This window comes from Periplaneta americana, chromosome 9, assembly GCF_040183065.1.
Source record: "Periplaneta americana isolate PAMFEO1 chromosome 9, P.americana_PAMFEO1_priV1, whole genome shotgun sequence".
Lineage (NCBI taxonomy): Eukaryota > Metazoa > Arthropoda > Insecta > Blattodea > Blattidae > Periplaneta > Periplaneta americana.
In genome coordinates, this window is record NC_091125.1 from 86,995,456 (window position 1) to 87,018,213 (window position 22,758).

Consider the following 22,758-nt stretch of genomic DNA (forward strand, 5'->3'; position numbering starts at 1 on the left):
TTTTGCTGTTTTATACATTTTTACTACCGAGTGAGCTAGGTCAGATGGTAACGTTTGAGACTCGCATTCGAGAGGGTTTTTCATGGTTTTCCCTCAGTCACAAAGGCAAATGCCGGATAGGAAATTTACATACCATGATTTATCACCGCCTCAATCAACAATATCATAAACATTAATCAAAATCTAAAATCAGTCTCATGAACACAAGCCATCTACAACACACAATAGAAACAGGAATTCAACAATAGCAAAAACAGCCTACTGATATATCCAAAATATTCTACACACGCACTATGACCACAGATATTAAAGAGTGTATAAATGAATTTAACAAAAATATTTGTTGTTTAGTCAACTATCCGAAGACAGGTCTGAACCTCAAAAGTGATACCACTTATACGAATATAGCCCATTTACTGTATACAGAGTGATTCACGAGGATTTACCGTCCTTCCGGAACTTATTTCCGAAGACATTATAAGCAAAAAATGTCATATAAACATGGGTCCCATTCTCAATATTTACAGAGTTACGTTTCGTTATTGGAACGCATTGCTGTGAACGCGTGATCTTGGTCAGCGTGCAGTCAGCAGCCAGCGCCAGCGCTACGGAAATCGAAGATAGCCGTATGCAGTTACTGTACGTAGCGCGACGAGTGCCGTTCACAAGCGTACTCAGGCGGTCGGCGACATTTTTTAAAATGTATTGTAAACTCTCCAAGACTGTAAATTAGGATGCAAAATTGAACTCCAAATAAAATTAAGTCGGTGGAAGTGGTGTGGTAGTTGTAATAGTTTTTGTGACAAGTGCGTAAGAATAATGCAATTTTCTAGCTAAAAATAGAAAAATATATCTGTACGAAACAACTAAGGAGTTCACAGCACATTTTTAGCTTTATAATACTTGTCAATTAAAGAAATGATACTTATGAATGGTTAATTCTCTATTTGTATTATTCTTTTACCTTCAAACTAAAAAAAAAAACGTATTTTACAAACAACTTCAAATTAGTGCAACTCTGAAAATATTGAGAATAGGAACTATGTTTATATGACATTTTTGCTCAAAATGTCTTCAGAAATAAGCTCCGCAAAAGGACGGGAACTCCTCGTGAATCACCCTGCATATTCGTATATTAGTTACCACTTTTCCTGATCGATGAACTACTTGCTGCTCAAATAGCCATCATTTGCACGAAATATATATTTTGTATTACACCTACATAACAGGAAAAGTGTACTCGCACAATTCAGAATGAACCAGAATTTAAAAATACATTTTATCTGGAAATTAATTACGAAATAATTTTTTCAGACAATCATATAGCCTAGGTCTATCACATACAAACGTAGAAGAATGTGACTGACTGAGGTTCGAGTGTATTGTAAAAATGAAGTGGGGGAGTCCACATAAACTACATAACGAAGTCGGGAATAATGAACCACACACAATATTAATGTTTAGCCAACAGTAACTAACTTAATTATTTTTAAATAATAATGGTACAACAACCCCATGTGGAGCAAATAGTGTTGTGAGATTTCACATTATCTCAATAACGTTCTCAGAAAATATCTCTCATCACGCTTGTTTCTTCAAAATTTTCCGGTATATTTTCTTGATTGTTACGCGTATTGTTTCATAAATATAGTAGGCCTATACACATAGAGCCGTATTCATAGACATTCTTAACGCGGGCTTTCGGTGGATGATCAGCGAACTAACGTTTTTCGTATTCATAAACCAGTGTTAGCGATATGATGTGATATGAATCCTGTTTAGCACGCTCGTAGCGCGGGCTAGCGAAATGTATATTGAATAGCACCCTTAGTCTTTAATCGGACACCAATTTCGTCCAACTCTTTCTCTACTAAGGCACACCAATATGTTATCGGTTTTAATACGATGCAGTGCTGCTAGAACGAAAAACATGATTTATATATTGTAATTTTGTGAGGAATTGGAAAATTCCCAACTTTCTAAGAAATTACTGCAACGACTTTTCCACGAAAATCTCTAAATTAATATTTCATAAATAAATATACCCTATTAAGGAATATACTTCGTTTTCGAACATATATACTACGGTTTATTACGACTTAAATAAAGTCTTTATCACGTTTTAACGCTCAAATAAAGTATTTGCATTGTTATAACGTCCATGACTTGAAGCTTGGCTTGGCTCTGACCTGGGACGAGTTCGTACACTTGGGCACGCTTTGGTCCATTGTGTGCCCTGTATGCCTATGTGATGATTCGAAGTCCGACGCGATAGGTGGCCTGGGTGTCATTCGTGGATCCGACTCTGACAGTTGGGCCATCCTGTCTCCGCCCCTAATACAGCCAGGCCCCATTTCGCGGACGAGTAGCCTGATCAGCCCCAGATGCCAGGAGTCTTAAGCCTTTCTTGATCAGCCGACGCTGACTGGTGGGTCATCCTGTTTAAGCCCCTGATACAGCAAGACCCATCTGCACAAGTAGCCTGATAAGTCCCACAGGCCGGGAGTGCCAAGCCCTTCCTATATTAGAATCGAAAACTCGTGCTAAACTCTCGAGACTTCACCCCAGCCTATTTTTACTTAACGTCCATGACTACCATTCCTTCACAACATACACAATGCGGCGTTGCTTTATTTAGCTGTAGTGGATCGACAACTAAGCAGTATGTAATAAAGTTTATTACAACATTCATGTTATAAAACAAGCTGATTTCTTGGCCGAAGTTCTCTGAGAAAAATGACCAGGTTGTTCACCAAATTATTGGCTTGGTGCAACATCTAATCAAAGCCGGAATAAATATGACACAATTTTAAACGATTCACGATAGAGTGAGATCATTATAATATCAGAGTTGTGGTTAAGGGCTGGTTCAGTCGGTCTAATTTTTGTCGCTATGTCGCTCCTACTAAAATATCGCTGAAAATGAAATACCCTTTTAAAATGGAGTCCTGCAGACGAAAGTAATTTTACTAGCTGGGACAGAAAGAAAAGAAACAACTGGTTTCATTACTGTCGCTTGTTGCCGTGATAGAATTGTCGCTATATGACAGTCGTGTATGTAAAGCTAACATAACGAAATTATTATACGCTGAGTGCAGTCCAGTATCTGACAACTCAGGCATATTTAGAAATTGCAGGTGGCCAGATGTGATAAAAGTGCTAAGGTTTGCCTTCCAGGCATTTTGGACGTTATAACCTGGCGAAGAGTATGTAACCGGATTCATTCGTCGGAATCTGCAAACAAGAACATGCGAATGCATCTGAGATTGTGGGACAACTGATAAGAACGCAGTGCCGCGTATGGGCAGAGACATGTTCAAACAATCAGCTGCAAGTTAAAATATGTATGCTTTAGTCAACGTTGCATGATACGAGGAAATTTCGCACTACTGGAAAGGTCCAGGAAGAGAAGACGGGACCACTTTTATTGAAATTGGACCAACCGAAAGGCTTAAATGCCTAATGTAGAGCTAATCGCGAAAATGAGCTCCAATTGAGGAAATCTTTCAATATAGTTAAATCTGTTTCTCTCTTTTCTTGTCAAAAATGCGCAAGTTACTAAAAAAATTCGTTCGTTGCAGAAGACCAATAAGAAAAAATGGCTGCGTAGGTGTATTAAATAATTATTATGAATAACTCTGATTTTATTATTCTTTAAGTTTAGGAACTTTAAAAAGAACAATTAGTTTTTCTTGGTCATCTAAATATGAGTTGTAACTTATACAAACAATAAAACTATTCAGTACTGGAGTTCCTTTACTTACCTTACAAATGGTTTTTAGAGAACCGGAGGTTCAAAAAAGATTACGCTGTTATCCCTATGGTAATTTAATCTTATAATCAACAAATTTGGATCAACCGATATTAGAGGAATAAATTATAATAAATTAATTTCTAATCCTATTCATGCCTCTAATCATGAATTAGATGAAATTGAAATTAATATACACCTTATTAGAGTTATTAATAAAAGGATTTTTGTTGAATTGTTGGTCATTAGAGAAGAGAGGATTTCCTTGATTGCCGCTCTCACATAAGCCCGCTATTGGTCCCTATCCTAAGCAAAATTAATTCACTCCCTACCATCATAGAAATGATACTTCTGAATAGTTCATTCTCTCTTTGTAATATTCTTTTACTCTTAAAACGAAAGGAAAAAAGGTATTTTACTAACAACTTCAAATTAATGTAACTCTGAAAATATTGAGATTGGACACATGTTTATATGACATTTTTTGTTCAGAATATCTTCGGAAATGAGCTCCGTAAGCGGCGGTAAATCTTTATGAATCACCCTGTATATATTGAACTTCCAGACATGTGTAGAGGGCATTTTCATGTATATAAAATGCCAACATAGACTTCAGTACTTTTCCTTTCATATATGCGTGATCTACAATGTTTGTTTCTAAGAGGTTGAATCTGTGCTTAAGAATCTTTATAAAATGCAGTGACTTTAGGTCGTTAAGATAGCTGATAACAGAAATAATGCGGTGACATTGACTGCAGTGACACTGATAAATTAAATTCTACCAGTAACATAATAGTGTCAGTCAGTTTCCGAACTTTGGACCTCTTGATAAGATGCGACATTATTGGACCAACTAACTGAAGTTAATAGTGGTATGTTATAAAATGAGTAAATATATAAAGTTCGGCTTGCATTGCATTTGCGTAATTGATGATCGTAAAAGTATATTGGAGAGCTTTTGATCCGTTTCAGAAAGGAAAACGAAAGACGCGGCTAATCTCATTCAAGATCGTCTCAATATTAGTCATTTTTTTTCTCTAAGTTGCTTCAAAATTATTTAAATGTATTCAAAATTGATTAGCGGCCATAATAATTTCCTCTGTCTAATTTCTCCAGTAACCGTCAGAAGAATTTTCAAATTAAAAATTCGGTAAGTTCTTTCACATCTTTCTCTCTATCATTCTTTAAACCCCGCAAAATAACGAACTTTATGTCTTAACATTTCTACAAATTAATATAAAAATAAGCCCCCTTAGATTTCTCAACACCAAAACTCTGTAAGGTCATTCATATGTTCTCTTCAGTATGTACCTCCTTCACACGCCATGAAGGCGCATTGAGGACATAGGACAGGGAAGCGACAGTACCAAGTTATATTCAACTTACAATAAATGTTTCACTATTATACACTCTAAATGTATCGTACTTGTCTATTATCATTGTAGAAGTCATGAATACAAATCAAACGAGTGGTCTCACAGGTCTGCATCTGCTTTCGTTGCCGAGATACTACTGAGAGAAACCGCGATGCGCCTTCATGTCCGTAGCGAGGGAAAGCGGCGTCATTGGGTGTGGTCGCACAGGTCACATTGGATCATGATCTAACTACTAATAACATTAATACTCATACATCTTGATTACGCAACTTTCAACACTATATCACTTCGGAATATGTATTTATATGTCTTACTCGTGTTAAACTCTATCGTACCTGGTTTACATGTTTCGACCTGTTATTGGCCTTCTTCAGAACTGGTTGTTGCTGGTCTTGGCGCCTTTTGTTTTGTTTCATGTGGGGCTGTGTTTTGGTTGGATGTGTAGAATTTCCATGTCTGTGTTGATGTCTTTGTAGGTGTGGTTAGCATTTGTGATGTGTTCTGCATATGTGGAAGTGTTTTGTAATTTTGTTATAGCTGTGACGTGTTCTTTGTAACGTGTTTGAAATGATCTGCTTGTCTGTCCTATGTAGAAGTTTTTGCAGGTATTACATTAGAGTTTGTAGACGCCTGTGTGATTGTATTTGTTAGTTTGTGTTGTTGGTGTGTTGAGATGTGTTTGTAGAGTATTATTTGTTCTGTACGCAATGTTTTGATTTAATTTCTTGAATGAGGTTGCAATCTTGTGTGTGTTTTTGTTTTCGTATGTTAGTGTGATGTATTTTTTGTGTTCTTGTGTTTGTGTTGTATTCTTATGTTTTTTTGTAATTATGTTTTGTCTTTCGTATTATGTTGTCTATTATGTTGGGGTTGTATCCGTTTTCTTGTGCTATGTATTTGATTGTGTTTAGCTCTTCTTTGTAATCATGCTGGTTCAATGGTATGTTGAGTAGTCTGTGTACCATTCTTTGGAATACAGCTTATTTGTGTTGTGTTGGGTGGTTGGATGTGTTGTGTATATGTTGTTGTTGTTATTGTGGTGGTGGTGGTGGTGGTGGTGGTGGTGGTGGTGGTGGTGGGTTTTCTGTAGACTTTGAATGTGAGTTTGTTGTCCACTTTTGTTATTGTGATGTCTTGACTCCACATTACACTACACAAACACACCCCCACAGGAAACAAAACAAAAGGCGCCAAGACCAGCAACAACCAGTTCTGAAGAAGGCCAATAACAGGTCGAAACATGTAAACTAGGTACGATAGAATTTAACACGAGTAAGACATATAAATACATATTCCGAAATTAACACTCGGCTGTGACTAAAAATTGCTACAGTAAGCATTTCAAATTCTGCCATTTTTGTTTCACTACGGATCCCGGAACAGGTGCGCATACTCGGAGCGAGGAGGGACGTATTGTACATCGAAAATAACAGTTATCCGACGCATATTAGCGGTAGCCTAATAGTAAAGGTTTTCAATAATAAATTACGGTTAAGTAATTATAAAAATGTAGCCTAAGTATGTCAAGTCGGCTTATGTCCAAATCTATATTATTTTGGTATTCCATCTGTGTTAATTTAATCGTACAATTTGATATTCCTGACATGAGAATTAACATGGTTAGCCTACTTTGTATTAAATTGGAACGTTGCGGAGGAAATGATATCCGTTAAAAAGGTGCACACAATTCATTTTACACAAGGTAACGTAAAATAACACTTGGAGTATTAATTAGGCTTATTGCATGAAAAACATTGATAAAGAATGTGTCGTGTTTATTTCTGACTCAGCAGTGGAAAAGAAGTTATGTTTAATCTCCGCGGAAGTTTCCCTGCAATGAAAGCATGCTAATCACTCACGCGGAATGTTCTCCGGGTTCCTGCTCTTATCGTGGACGAATTCGTACGCCGTTTTTGTGCCATACTTGAGATAGGGGTTTTCTTCGTCCGCATAGCAGTAGTCCTGTTCATATGCCGTCGCCATGGCGACCAGCAGGACAGAACACAGCAGCAAATCCATCTGGTCTATTCCTGTGAACAAACACATGTATGCATGTAATTTATTTATTGTTTTGGTAATGTGTTTTTGATTACCAAGATGTTGTGACACATTTTGGGCTTTCTTTCCTTTATTTTTTTCGTCTCGCAAGACATTCTTTACTTACATCTACTCAAAAATATATATGATTGAATTCAAATATCTTATTTTTTGGATGAAACCTTTGCATAATGCAGATCATGAAAACTTATCTATTTCTTTGGGTGAAAAATAAGCTATGTTCCATGTGGCTTGTAATTCAGAATTTAAGAAAAAAGACCACAAACGGAGCATTCGCAAGGCTGTAACAACTAAATAGTTACGAAATGCATAAAACGCATGTGGTGGTGGTGGTGGTGGTGGCAGTAGTAGCAGCAGCAGTATTAGTATTAGTACCTAGTTTATTTTCCATTACACAGATATAGTGTTTGGGCATGAGATATAAATACAATAACACGATTATACAATAATATACTAATTGATAAATCGTAATTAATTACAAACAAAATAGAATAGGGACAAATTAATAGCAAATTTCAAACTGAGTAAAATTAACAACAGAAGTTTAGTTGAATGTCTAAAATGTAAATCACAGGCTAAGTAAAATTTACGAAAAACAATACAAATAAATTTCTAAAGTAAGTATCAAAACACAAGCTAACCAAAATTAACAATAATAATAAATTAATTTGTAAAATATATCAAAAGTAAAATGTTATAACGAACAAATGCCAGTGTAACGAAATATTCAGTATTACGAAATTATTTTCTGCCCCCAATGTTTCTACTACATAATTTAATGTTAAAATATTTCAATTTAACGGGAAAAAATCAGTATAATGAAAACAAATTCAGTCCCCTGCCGAAAATTATACTTCTCTCTCTTTAAAAAAAAAAAAAAAAAAAAAAAAAAAAAAAAAAGTTTGACTGCCTCCATGGTCTGATGGTCAACAACCTGAAAATTTTCCTTGAAGAAAAGTTCCCTGGGTGTCTAGAGTCTGGAAATTTGTATGAATACAAGTATCATTGCAAGTGTGCCGGGTTATTAATTAATCAATCTTCAAATAAAATGCATAGCTATGTCAGGGGTGTCGCTGATAAGAAACCTGAGCACACGTTTCAACGTCACATTGTTGACAAAGCACTAAGAAATGCTAGAGAGTTGACAATGTTGCATCGTGGTCACGTGGTCATTAAATATCTACCTAATGTAGTATGTCTGCTGTGATGCAGATGTCTCTGAATTTTGTGTTAGTTTTTTATGCAGTTGTTCCCTTGTTATCTCTGTTTACTTTTCTTTTACCAATCAGAGCTCACTTATCTCGCAATATGACGCCTCCAATCACAGCTTACTAATCTCACATGTCTTTCCGGACAACATGCACTTCTTTCCTACAAACTTAAATTTTGCCTTTCTTTAGACTTTTTTCTTTTCAAATGCTTTACAAGTTCATCTTTTTACCTTATTTAAGGATATTTTTCAGATCTACATGCAAAAGATACTAAATTTATGGCATAAGTAGAGTTAAATGAACAAGCAAAATTATTATGAAAAAAATTATGTATTTCGAACCGGGTAACGAAATTCCACTATAACGAAGTAATATCAGAAGTCCCTAGAATTTCGTTATACTGGTATTTTACTGCAATGAGAAAGTATGCGCCAGCTTCATGGCACTACTTTTTACTTCGGTCTGGAAAACTAGCATCTTCTATTTTTAGACTTTTTTTTACTAAGCTACGCATGATGACGTGTAGCCATTTACGCCTCTACCTACTTCTGATTGAAGTTCTGGATGATATGTACATCTACAGTGAGGTTAATTGGGGACGCTCGGGTTTTGCAGGAGCCGTTCCCCGTCAAGAAATGGTATGATCACCGGGAATATTGTGTCTGCATTCTCGGCGCGCGCAAGCAATGAGTGACACTACAGTTTCGCTTTAGTTGCGTTGTGTTGTGAGAAGTACGTTTGCGGGTGTAAGTTGTAATCATATAAGTTTAAGTTAAGTTTATAGTGCTCCGTGTAGGCTACTATTGTAATGACTTATTCATTACGTGAACATACTTACCTATACAATACATACTTACGGAAACGAAAATCTTGTGTGGCGACAAGACGCAAATTTTTGGAAAAGTTTCCAGTGAGACCTGTTCCAGCTGCCAGTACAATAAGAAGACTTTATAAGAAGTCCCTGCTGACAGGTTCAGTAAACGATGAAAAACCGAAAAGAGAACGTCGTGTTCTGTCAGAAGAGAAATTGGACGAGATTGGTGAAAGATTGGAACACCCCTCAAAAATCTTCGAAGGAACTGACCACCCTACCTCATTATCTCCTATTTAGTTTTCTCATGAGTGATGTCTTATTGGTGTCAGTTGAGAGGTTAAAACTTGTCTTTGGACAGTTGACTAAACAACAACCAACTTTTTGGCGATTACGATTAAAAGTCCTGTTCTGAGATTGGGGCACCTATTAGGTCGAATTCTGTTAGTCCCAGACAGGATGTGTGTGATATGAGCAGGGCGCGGATTTTGATGTCATTTTTTTCTTTACATCCTTTGCAACGCCCGTAAATATATAAATCCTGCATACGAGCTGCTAGTTACGGAAATGTAGAGATCATTTTTCGTCACTTTTCGTTGTTCTAATCTTTTAGGTAATTTTCTCTAAATTTTTGGAGGCATTTTTTGCTCATTTATTTAAATTTTAAGATGATTTTTTGATCATTTAAGCAAAATACTTCAATGACGAACTAAAATTTCTCAATATAAGAAAACTATCAAAATTAGTACTGACACTGTCCCATTTAAAGGCGGAACCTGAAAGGATTTTTTCGATAATAAGTGATGTCAAAAGGAAGAAGAGAAATAGAATAGGATATGAAGCTTTCGGCTGAGTTGTTGTACGCTCTGCCTTCCAAACAAAGGAATTGTGTTATAAAAAATCCAGGATACGTACAAAGCTTTGTCCACAATCGTTGAAGTACTCTCAAGGGAAAGGTTTAAAACAGAGCAGATACAATAAGAATTAATAACCAGTGATCTGTCACTCCAAGTATGCTCCTGTGATCAGCACGTACAGTATGTGGAAGGAAGCTTCTCAATCTATAACAATGTCCTCACCGACAGCCGCAGGTCGTTCACATTCCAGAATCTTCGGATGTACACTATAGAGGAGAGTTTTTAATTTGAGATGGAATTTTTACTGCTTATGTATAGGATTGTTTATTTTAGGTTTTTTTTTTTTTGGCAATTTAGGTCATTTTCTAACATTTTTTGGGTCATTCTATTGGTCATTTAAGGATTTTATTAGGCATCAAAATCCGCGCCCTGGACATGAGTATGGCAGTAGGCAGGATGGATGAAGATGGAGATTGTTACAGCAAAATAAATCCAGGGTCCAGAGTCGAAAGTTACACAGCATTTGCTCTTAAAGGTGTGAGGAAAAACACCGAGAAAGATCTCAATCAAGCAACTTGTCCCAACCAGGATTCGATCCCGGCTCGCTGTTTCGCAGTCAGACACGCTGACCACTACTTCAAAGCGATGAACTTTTTTAAAGAAAATATTTCACTTTGTGTTCTGAATATAATGTCTTCTGTTATTAAAGGATTCATCGGGTGTCATTTTATACATAGACCTACTTCTTTTTTTGAAGTACTGAATGCTCATTCAACAATTTGATAACACATTGACTCATATGGGAAATAGAACACTCGACGCAACGTAAAGTGACTCATTCTTTATAGTACGTATGTTGTGGCATTATGAAAGCAGAGCACGGGATGAGTCAGTGTGACGGTACTCACTGCTCGACAGCAGGTGGCTTATTTGCAATTGTCATTATCTGCGAATTCCATCGTCGGATGTTCTTACGCCTGGCGACAAGCTGACCAGAGCTCGTTAACATCAAATTGCGGTCAGTCCGACCACAGAGACCCCTTACACTTAATATTACTCTTGATTTCTTATCTTTTATTTTACGAAAGGCGAATTAAGGAATGAATCCCTTCTTCCATATAATTATTTCTGCCAAAATGTTCACATTATTCACATATTCATCATGTTCATCACCGTCGTTTTCATTTTTCTATCTTCACTATCTCTCTTTTTTACATTATTCCTCATAGGCCTAAAACTTCTCATCACTATCTTGACCACATTTTATCCTTCATTTTTTCCATTATCATAGGGTTGCCATGAGAAGAAATTCTATAGGAGGACATGGAATCTAAAATAAGAGGACATTGCTGAAAAATGGACTTTTTAAAAATTGGTATGAACACAATTAAGTAAAGATAAAAACAATGGTTCACCTTAGTTTTCTCACTAGTTGCTACTTATCAGTGGTGCCCACTTTGTGCACAAGAGCCTGAAGAGTTAAACTTCTATCTTGTACCAAATAACTATGGAACTGTTCACAGGACATGTCGTTGAAATTATATTTCACCATGATGATACCTCTGACTGTCTCGTTAGCATGCGATTTCGTTCTTTTGTCCATTGAGCAGATATTAGGGAAAATACTCTCTCAGCACTTCCATTGTGACTTGGGATAAATAAATAGAATTGACATATTTTTTTTAAATTCTGAGGAAGTTTCAGTGCTCGCAGAACTATTGGAATTGAATTTGCACCATAGTTTATCTAAGCTTAAATCTTTGTCCAAATTAACTTGACTGGCATAACTTTGTACACTGAAGAATAAAATTGGTAAAATACTGTAGCTTAGAACCATGAATAGTGACATTTTTAAAGTGTAAGACTTCAATGCATGTCAATAGGTCATCATATTTTATGTTTTTTATGTGCTCCAGCTTCAACCGTTGGAAGCAGTTAAATTCTTTCATAGGTTTTCACCATTTGTTTATATATTCTATGCATAATATCGCACATTATTCAATATTCATATTAATTCTAGTTGAAATGCGAAAAGCCGGACATTTCAAATTTTCTTTAAATGCCTGCCGGACAGGATAAAATGATTAAAAAATAGGACATGTCCTCCTTTTGTCGACGGTTGGTAACCCTACATCATCATAATCATCTCTATTTCTAATTCGTTTATTTTACAATGGTTATCTAGCGTCTGAGTGAAATGAAGTGATAATGACTGCGAAATGAGTCCAGGATCCAGTTCCAAAAGTTACTTAGCATTACTCTTAATGGATTGAGGGAAAACCCCGGAAAAATCTCAACCAGGTAATTTGTCTCAACCAGAATTTGAACCTGGGTCCTCTCGTTTCATGATCAATCACGCTGGCCGTGGACATCACCTCTATTATTATTATTATTATTATTATTATTATTATTATTATTATTATTATTATTATTACCCAGTTTTTTAAGCCTGACGATGACGATGTTAATGCTCATAATATCATCCTAGCAATCATATTCGTAATAGCTGTCATCTTTTTCATAAAATCCATCATCCACTTTATCAAGTTATCAATCAGATTACCATAGCATCTCTCATTTTCATAACATCCAATATAATGTTAAATCTTATTCTCATAACATCCACCATCTTCAAAAAGAATCCATTATCCACTTTATTATACAGTGCAATTCTAAATGATTGGTACAAAAAGATATCATTCCTGTGACTGATGTAATGAATTTGTTCCACAAATACAAATATAACATGAAAGGTCATCTCTCCAAGGTTCTATGAATGTTCATAGATGTTCGATGTGTGAGCCATTTGTGACAGGGCAGATGTCAAGACGATACTTAATTTCTTGCCACACTTGTGCGAACATAGTCTGATCAATTTTATTGAGTCAACCGCTTCGCTTATCCTTTGCCTTAACTGCTGTTAAGTCCTGTGGAAAGGAGAGTACGAACACCTTGACCTTCAAATTCACTCAAAAGAAAAAAATCACACGGTATAAGTCAGGTGACCTAGGGGACCACAACATTAATGGCACATCATCTAACCCAGCATGTCCAATCCAGCGTTCTGGAAGATGCTGGCTGAGGTGATTGCATGCGAGGTTATGCCAATGTGGCGAGACACCATCTTGTAACTCCCCAGGTCACCTGATCTGACATCTTGTGACTTTTTTCTTTTGGGGTATGTGAAGGACAAAGTGTTCGTACCCCATATCCACAGGACATAAAGCAGTTATGGCAACGCGGTTGAAATTGATTAGGCTATGCTGGGACGGATGTGGCAAGTAGTGGGGTATAGTGTAGTCGTAGTCATCTGCCGTGTCACAAATGGCGGCCCACATCGAACATCTGCGCATGTCCATGGAAACTTGGAGAGATAACCTTTCATGTTATATTTGTATTTGTGAAATAAATTCACATGGTTCGAACTGCATTATGGCCTCGGATTTTTGAAACGAAACTAGTTCCAGAACTACAGAACATTCTCATGATTATTGCGTTGTATCAAATGCTTGCTGTTATTTCGCAAATGTTTTTTGGAACTAATGCTTTCTTGGATCCGGAATCCACAAGGAGGAATGGTAAAGTGGCATTGTTCTGGCCAGTTAAAACAAGTGTTCAACCAATCAGTAATCTTTTCCTCTTTCATAACAAGCTTACGTCATTTCTGCGTGGAGTCTTTGTCATAGGCTATGTTGCAAAATCTTTTCTATTAGTTTCGTCTTGTCAGGAAAGAAAGCAAATAAAGGTGCTAAACGTGAAAACGCTGCAACAGTAAGCATAATGTGGATACAGCCTCATTTTAACTATGAAAACGGATAGACTTTACACGAAGTATAGAGAAGGTTTTGTGTTACCCTACTTCAAAAATAGACTCCAAAATGTTCACGGAAATACGTTTCTAGTATTCCTGACACCGAAAATGTTTTAGTGTGCCGTCCACTAGAGTGTGCATAGAGACATGTATAAACAATTAGACCAGCTCTAGACACAACGGGGAAGCGAAACGTGACTCAGAAACCCACTTCCATGCCCTTTTCGTCTACACTGCCTTATAAACAAACACACAGTAGCCACTATGTATCAGTGATGGATTTCAGGCCACCAGCGAGAGCTGAAAGTTCGTAAAAGCCTTATTCAATCCGTCACTGAGCAATACTTACTTCCTGTGTACTCGACTCACTCGGGGAAAGTGGAATGGGGAGTTGAGGGTAAATCTGCAGTGCTTCAATTAAGTTCATAGTGCCCAGGCCTGAATTAGACTGATTCTGTTCATATTGAATATCTGTTAGTCAATTCAATTATATTTTCCTAAAATGAAAAGAATCAATATTTTATTAAAAACATATATGGTGTTTTTCAGAAACCACACACTTAAATGCAATGTTACAATCACGTACGTCCCCCCTTGGCTGTTAAGTATTCTTGCGACGGCTAATTGCCCTATGTTTGAAGAATATTTGTTAGATAATTACGTACTACCCTCGCTAAAGTAATCTACTGTTAGTTTTCAAGGAATGGCCAACGATCTCATAAAATCATTATCGGTGTGGGAGAAATTCTAAGCAATGAAAAATGTCTCACTTTTTCCTCGTCAAGGCAGTTGCGGTGATAAGGCTGTCAGATTTGTAGACGGTGCTGTTGAATGTCCATATTGTCAAACGCACCGTAAGTTTTGAACAGATTGCAACAATAATTACTTTTTCAGTAAGGAATTAAGATGAATAAGAAAATCTCCCTCCATTTGGGAACATTGCGTTTTGTTTACAATCATAATATTTTGGAAATAACGATCTCGAGGTTGAAGAATGGGATGTCTTACGGTTTCACGAGTCATGAAAGTTATAGAATGCAAGCGCTGAGTAGCTGTACCTGGCAGCAACTTCTGTTACTGAAAGAGATGCAGAATAGAAAGAAAACACTTTTGATACAAGTGATAACTTTGGAAACGAAATGAAAGTAATACGTATTCTAAACACGGGAAATATAATTTTATTATAAACCAGTTATAATTTGGAAATACTTTAATCGATTTTAAATATCGAGTAAAAATATTACAAACAATTTCAACATATGAAAAACTGTTTTCATATGAATTTACGAATCTGTGAGTGCGTTCAGAATTTTGTTAGTATGTATGTGCCTGTCGAGCAAGGAAACTGAGTTCGGTTGTGAAGTAAGCGCAGTCTTGCAACATAGATATAAATGATAACAAAAGAAACTTAATCGTTTCGGAATGCACAAAATGTATGGGAAAAGTATATCTTGATGACACTGTTTATGTTCCGAATTAGACAAGTGGGTAACGTGTTAACGTTCACACAGATATTTCTCCAGCCTCCATACACACTTTACAAGAACGCGACACCGAATGTATCCTTTTATTTATTTTGTATCTTTGTTTCCATTTATAATGATTGTAATTAATATAATTTCAAAATAATATGATACTCCTCTATATAACTTTTGATAAGTACAATGGAACATGAAAAACTTTGTTTAGTAGAGGTATAGAAGGCAATTTTTGCATGGAAAAGGGAATCATAACATTTCGTTTTCAGATGACTAAAAAAGAAGTTTTGAGAAGGATCCCTACTCGTTAGGATAGTTACAAAAGGCTAAATCTGTTTGACTTACCAACGAAAGCTTGAAGATGGGTCACCTGAAGACGAATTTTGTGATTTTCTTTTTAATGACCAGCAATGAGAAAAGCCCAATCTACGCCTTTTCTAAACATGTATCACTAATTTTCTCCTCGTTTATATGAAGGAAAAATTTCCTGGTACTTAAAAAAAATACAACAAAAATATATGGCATAACATAATATGTACCATAGGCCTACGGTACATTGCAATTGAATGTTCTAGGGCCAGGATTCGTGTGCAAATGCATATGTTTACTTAACAGTTGAAAGTCATGCAAAAACTTTTTGTACATGTTCAGAACCTCTGTGATGACGAATATGCAAAGATAATCGTGCACATTTTGTATATTTCAAGCGTTCCTGCATATAATATACTGTACTTATATTGTAGCATATTTTAAGGATTCCGTTACTACACCCTCAAATTTACATATTTTGCAAAAAAAATCTGGATTGTTTGACTATCAGCACACAATATCTTTTGGTTGACTGTTCTCGATAGCTGGAAATTCCTTGCATATGAAGGGTAGTTGTGGAAAAACCAACACAAGAAGCATTCCCAAACATCCCTACCTACCTTACTCTTCACACTTCTCCTCTGTTTCACTTATTCTCAGTTGACACACCTAGAGTCCGAATGTCAAGTGCGTGGTTTTGTTGTATTTTGTGTGCGGTTTGTGTGAGTGCGTTCATTCGTGATGTCTGCTGCAAAATTAGTAGTAAAATTCCTAACGGAATAAATTTTCTACGCACAAAGTCCTCTGGTGAGGCTGTAAAGATAAAACTACAGTATACATGATGTTATTAAAATACCCTGTTTACAGTACTGTGCTCAAAGTGAAGAAGGTATCCCTCCCCCCCACAAGAAATTGTGATTTATTTGAACCTGGATCTTAGAAACTCAGAATTTGTACACTAAAATTTTGTCCAGTAACGTCATGTGATGTTGAACGATCATTTTCAGCATTCATATTATCCTTGTAGTTAAAGTATGACAGCAGCTAACCTTGTGCTTGCAATCAGAAAGAGTAAGGTAAACAAAAAAATAAAATGTGCATGTTTGAACTTTAACATAAAATAATAAAAACGTATATAGGTATAGTTACCTGATATATTCACGTAGTTTTTATAAAGATATTAAACCCTATAAAAATTGGTTTTGCGTTTTTTGCACATATTTTGTTTTATTATACATATTTTAGACTTTGTTTGTGCATATAAATCCTAATCATTTGTCTGAAGTAATAGATTTAACCTAGGCCTAACACTCTTTCCAAACGAGGAATGTAATCTAACATGATTACAAAATATTAGCAGCCAATGTGATCAATAAAGCAATAATAACACAACTCGCAAGAGTAGCATAAAACCTACGATTGAGCATACGTGCTATTTCAAACGTACCGGTATACAGTATTTTGTCTTACAATTTGTACTGTTAACTGTTTGTAGGTCAGTTGTTGTTTGCAGTATTTATCAAACTTTAAAAAAAGATTCCTATGTGACGTTGTGGAAGGATCCGTTGACAGTGTGTTAAGTGTAAAGTGCCAAACGTTGCTCCCTGCTTCGCATATTAACTTAGACAGTAGTATGTTATGCACGAGTGGCGTGGGAGGACTGTACTGTACAATTAATGTGAATTTTAATATATTTTATGTCCGACCATGCCGAAATGTAGTAATTATACACCTGGTAGCAGTCCTTTAATGCATGTCATTAAAGTACACCTATTCATTAAAGTTCAGGTTTTCGATTATTCTCGGATATGCAATCGCAAGCTGAAGGAAACGTCACGGAGGCTGGAAATCCAATACTGTCGCAGAAGGTTATGTTCTGTTACTATAATAATTAGCGTTAATTGTAAATAATATTCAAATAAACTCAATTTGTCATCTCGTTTTTCAATTCTAAATCAATTTCCAGGTTATACATTCTCTGCATTACATCAAGGTCAATGACATTATTGTTCCTCGGAAAAAATCAATACTTTCGCGTCTGCGCACATCTCACAATTTCGAGCTATGAACAAGGTCACTTCCGATCTTCTGTCAGATACAAATAAAATGAATATTTCTGAATAATTTCAAGTTAGAAATATGGTCGAGCATAAAAAGTCGTATGAAACTTACCTATAATGGCAATTAAGACGCTCGTATGAAAATTATGAAACGAGCGCAAGCGAGTTTCATAAACAAACATACTTGCGTCTTAATTACTATCATTATAGGCTCGTTGCATAATGCACTATTAGTTCTGTGATATAATTGTTAGAGTATCCATTTCAGTTCATTTGTTTCTTTTAAGCATATATTTGTCATAATAATAATAGTAATAATAATAATAATAATAATAATAATAATAATAATAATGTCTCTTGCATTTAAATATGTTTGTTATTTAATAAAGGAGAGTTTTTAAATTCAGAAGGAACAACAGTAACTTTATTACAAAATTAGTCCTTTGCAGTAGGCCTCTGTGAAATCAGCGCGTGTAACCAGCGAATTAATTTTCATTCTGAAGGAATTCCGTAAAGATCGAACTTATTTCTTGTGCAAGATTTCAGTTGATGTCAAGTGTCGAAGTTGATGTCCTAGGACCTCTCATATAGCTTATACAAACATTTGACATTTCAGAGTTTAAAATATTGGAATAAATAATTCACCTATGGAGCCCTGGTTCAAATCCCGCTCTGCCCTCAATTTATAACTTGGGTTGGGCAAGCCCGTGGTCCAGGCAACATGGGATTTTCTCCGGAGGAACTTCAATTTCCCTTTGATATCTCAACAATTTCTCCATCATCATTCATTCAATATAAAGTAGATCCACCGCGACATCTATTAACCACTCTTGTAGAATCGGGACGAATAACAAGTTAAGGACCCCATCAGTGACCAAAAAAATATATTATATATCGTCAGCTTACAAGCAAAACACATTAATTCAAAAATATTACTTCTGAGAAAAAGGCGTTTTGAAAGCTCTCGACAAAACTGACTCCTCAAAATATTATTTCTCTCTATGTGTATTTAATTTTCCAATTCTAAGTTTACTGCTACACATATTGCTCTCGCCAAGCTTAGGACGACCTCACTCACACCACTCTGCTGACTCCTGTCTTACCCAAAACATAATAAATCATACGGTGCATGCCTGTTCGTTATGCAGCGTTGTCACATTATGACTCTGAATTAGCCCAGCCGCTGGGCTGAGGCAAGTACGATGTTTTTTTAACAGAGAAGTTAGGAGTTATCTCTTGCGGCAAGATAAGCTGACCTCTCTACTCGGGCTGAGGCCGTCTATGTTTGGCAACGCTGTTATAAAGCAATTCAGTTATCGGACGCGTCCAACTGCATAACATAAACATCGAGAGCATGTTGATGTGACTTCTTTGACTTCTTTCCTCTGAGCTGGGGTCGTCTAAGTTTGGAGAGTACAATACATTATGTACAGGTACGAAATTAAAATTTGATGGGAGTCTACCTGTATGCAGGCAACAATTTCTCACGACTGTCCACAAGTAGCATATATACAGAGACCCTTGTTTACTGCACTTACGCAATGCTATGTGGAAATAGATTCAGAATTAGAAGATTAATGCTTTTAAATATGCAGTCTGTACGTTATCATTAAGGAGCGGATTCCTATGTAATTAAATATTTTTTTGCGTGTGATAAAACACAATTAACAAAGTTAAAAATTCCCAGCATGAAGTTTCAAGTTTAAAACCCGAATTTTATTTCACATAAAACACATTTTCACAAAAAAATTATGTAAATACATATTTTCAGGAAATATATTATAAACACATAAATCTTGGAGTTTTTTTACTTAAATAATTTTTTTACAAGAACTTTTAAATATTTTAAAACTAAATCAATTATGTCACTCAGAAGTACGTTATCTTTTTAAGAATCTTGGTTGCTTCGTGTTTCTAAGCGCTGTGTGGTGTATCCGTGATCAATTTTTGTAATAGTATCGCCTCAAGTTCTGAGAACTGCTAGGCAGCATATCAGTGTTGTTATTAGAGAATAAATTAACATGGACAAGGAGGAGAGATCTTGCAACACATAATTAAGAATATTTGTTGTTGCTGAAGATGATTGCAATCCACGCTTTGTTTGTGAAACACAACAGATAAGAGATCGGGTATGAACATTATTTAATTTAAACAAATCTCTCCCCTCTCGCTCATGTCCATCAAGTAAGGCAATACGTCTTGTTGTGATTCCCTGTTATCGGGCTTGGTCAATTGATATCCTTCAAGATATACTGAAAGATGGTTGTTTAAAAAACGATTTGGCTTTCCTATTAGCAAATCTAAGCTTTTTGTGTGACACCATAAAAAAACTCGAAACATCCAAAAACCTATTGTCTGAAACAGGGAGGTGCGTGCCGTGGAAATTAAACTAGATTCGCTACCAGGTTCAGAAGTACAAGTGCTAAGGGACAAATTCCAGAATGTGTTTGGGGTAAAACAGTGGATATAAAAAATGCGTAAAGTTGCTCAAGTATTGGAGGGTGTGCCTGTAGGTGAAATTGACGGTGTCTGTGTTTGTGACATTCCTCTCTTTAAATATGCACGTCTGACGTCCTATGATGTGGAAAGATCGTTTTCACAGTATAATTCGTTGTTCAGAGATAATCGGCATGCATTTATGATGGAGAATTTGGAGATGACCTTCGTTGTTCGCTGCAATTCTCGGCCAACTACTAGCACTCAAGTGTGGTTGGTGAGTACCTAGTAACATTTTTTTTCAAAGCTAAGTAAGGTATTTTTGTCATTTTTAAAAGAAATATTTTTTTTTATTTTTAGCAAATATTTTCATACTTTTTAGAACATAAAAAATAAATATATTTAAATTTTTAGCACATAAAAATCCAGTCCCTAGTTATCATTATTGGAGTATGACACAATTAAAGAAACGTCAATATAAGCAGTATAGCGTACACAACATGCGAATTTAAAAGTTGATACATTATTAGATCATTAATTGGCACATAGAGGTATTATGAGACAAGAAAGCACATGCAATAACTTGCTCAGGCTACTTGACGCCCGCTGCTTGCGATCAGACAGGCAACCTTGCTTCTTCATGACGTGCTCACTGTTTCGTTTGACATTGCCGAAAACGTGAAATAAATACAGTGGGAGAGCGAGAGGATGACCTTGTGGAAATATGGCAACGCGGAATCCGCACTCATCAGGAGTCTGTGGTTTCTTCCGGTTATGAAACCAGTTGCAGATGATGTAAAGCTCGGAGGTGTGACCGCCCACTGTTTGTAAACAGCGGCAACTCGTCGGGTGGGTCACTGGCGATGCGGTGGCATGGAAAGCTATCGTTGTTTTGACAGTTCACCATAGTTCAGAAGCAGGAGTGACTTAACTTCTGCATACAGTATAGTGCAACTTTGCAACACCATTACCGGAAACAATGAGGCAGTGATGTGAAGAACTTGAAGAGAGTCTGAAATATTGAGTCTGCAGTGATGATTAAATAAATCGTCGTTGTTCCTGCAATAACTCCTATGTGCAAAACATAGACTACAATTTTTCAGTGGGAGGAAAAAACACATTTATTCATACTATGGCAGCCGTACATAGGAGACTGTGAATTCTTACATTTTCGAAAGAAAGAAATATAATTACATATAGGAGATTTTATTATTTTCTGTATCACTGTTTAACCTACTGTATTTAATAGAGCAAAAATCTGAAAATCGATAAATCTGTGGCTTGGTTCTAAAAGGGCCAATGTCAAAAATGTTAGTTTTGAGATAAATGAGTTTGAAGTTTGCTTATTTTGTACAGTGAACCTATGACATTGGCTTATGAATGCTCTGTACCTTCCACATTAACTGCAGCAGACATTGGCCCTTTTAGTACATGGAAGAACAGACCGAGATAAGCTTGAAAGTGTATATAACTCAAAAGTGCAAAAAATTGACATTGGCCCTTTTAGAACCAAGCCACAGAAATATGCCACATAGGAGTTATTGCAGGAACGACGACGAAATAAGGGTTCTACTTGATGTTAATAATGGAAGAAATGAAGGGTTCAGAGCCATGGTGGGCCAAGCGACATTTATTAAAAACGGAGAAAGCAAAGGTTAAAGTTAAGTGAATACCATAGTTTTAATGAAGATTGTCATATCATTTAGTTTTAATGTGTATACTTTATATTACTTGCTATATGTTTCCATTGAATCATGGTAATAACTTCATTTTAACCCTTGTTTTCTACGGTTTTAGTAAAACAATACGGCAAACAATGCTTTCAACCTTGAAGGCCAACTTAGGTAAGACGGGAAATTCTAAAGTACCTTGAAGATGTATCTTCTAAGCAAGCTCATCTAACGGCTTAACTGCAGAGCACGAGTAAAGTCTCTCCACTGCACTTTTAATCCTTACATCAACAAAGAAAACTATAGGCCTTATTCATCCGCAAGCGACGACCGTGATTGAAGCAGTAACGTGCGATACTGGTAATACTTCCGAGTGCCATGTGACAAGGTACGAGCGCTGCATTATTAAAATGGCCCACTACGATCACTGTAAGAGTAAGATATTATACAGTACTTGATAATTCTAAATTAAGTAAGTTAATATTATATTCTATTCTACCCTACAATGAGTGATTAATAAGGTTGTGATTGTTACTGTGTGGGCGAACTCACATATGTGAAGGCTCGATGTTTTCTTGCCCAATAACAATTCAATGACCCTCTAAAGCCATGAATTATTATTGGGAAATGTAACACCGTGCCTCCACACATGCGAGTTCGTCCACGTGGTGTCAATCACAACCTTACTTATCTCTCATTGTACCCTACCCTATTCTTCCCTAACCTAACTACCTCAACGTATTCCAGCTATCCTATTCTCGACAGGTGACGTTAACTAATAATTAAGTGATAACGACCAATTGATTAACAGTACAGATGTTCCCTTCATTTGCGGAATAATATTTCCATGTTCACATTTCCGAATTTATTTTCATGAACTTCCCTCGACTTCAACAGCAGCAGCAGCAGCAGAACACTTTTTATTAATGT

The 22,758-nt window shown here is 36.2% G+C and overlaps 1 protein-coding gene across 2 annotated transcripts in view; it reads right to left on the reverse strand.

The window, feature by feature from the left end:
- Positions 1-22,758, reverse strand: part of LOC138706194 (multiple inositol polyphosphate phosphatase 1-like) — a 111,186-nt gene that overhangs the window by 42,798 nt on the left and 45,630 nt on the right. For both annotated transcript variants that reach the window (XM_069835214.1, XM_069835215.1), the window contains one exon: positions 6,987-7,157. In XM_069835214.1, the coding sequence (XP_069691315.1) occupies positions 6,987-7,157 (171 nt within the window). The remainder of the gene's footprint in view (positions 1-6,986; positions 7,158-22,758) is intronic.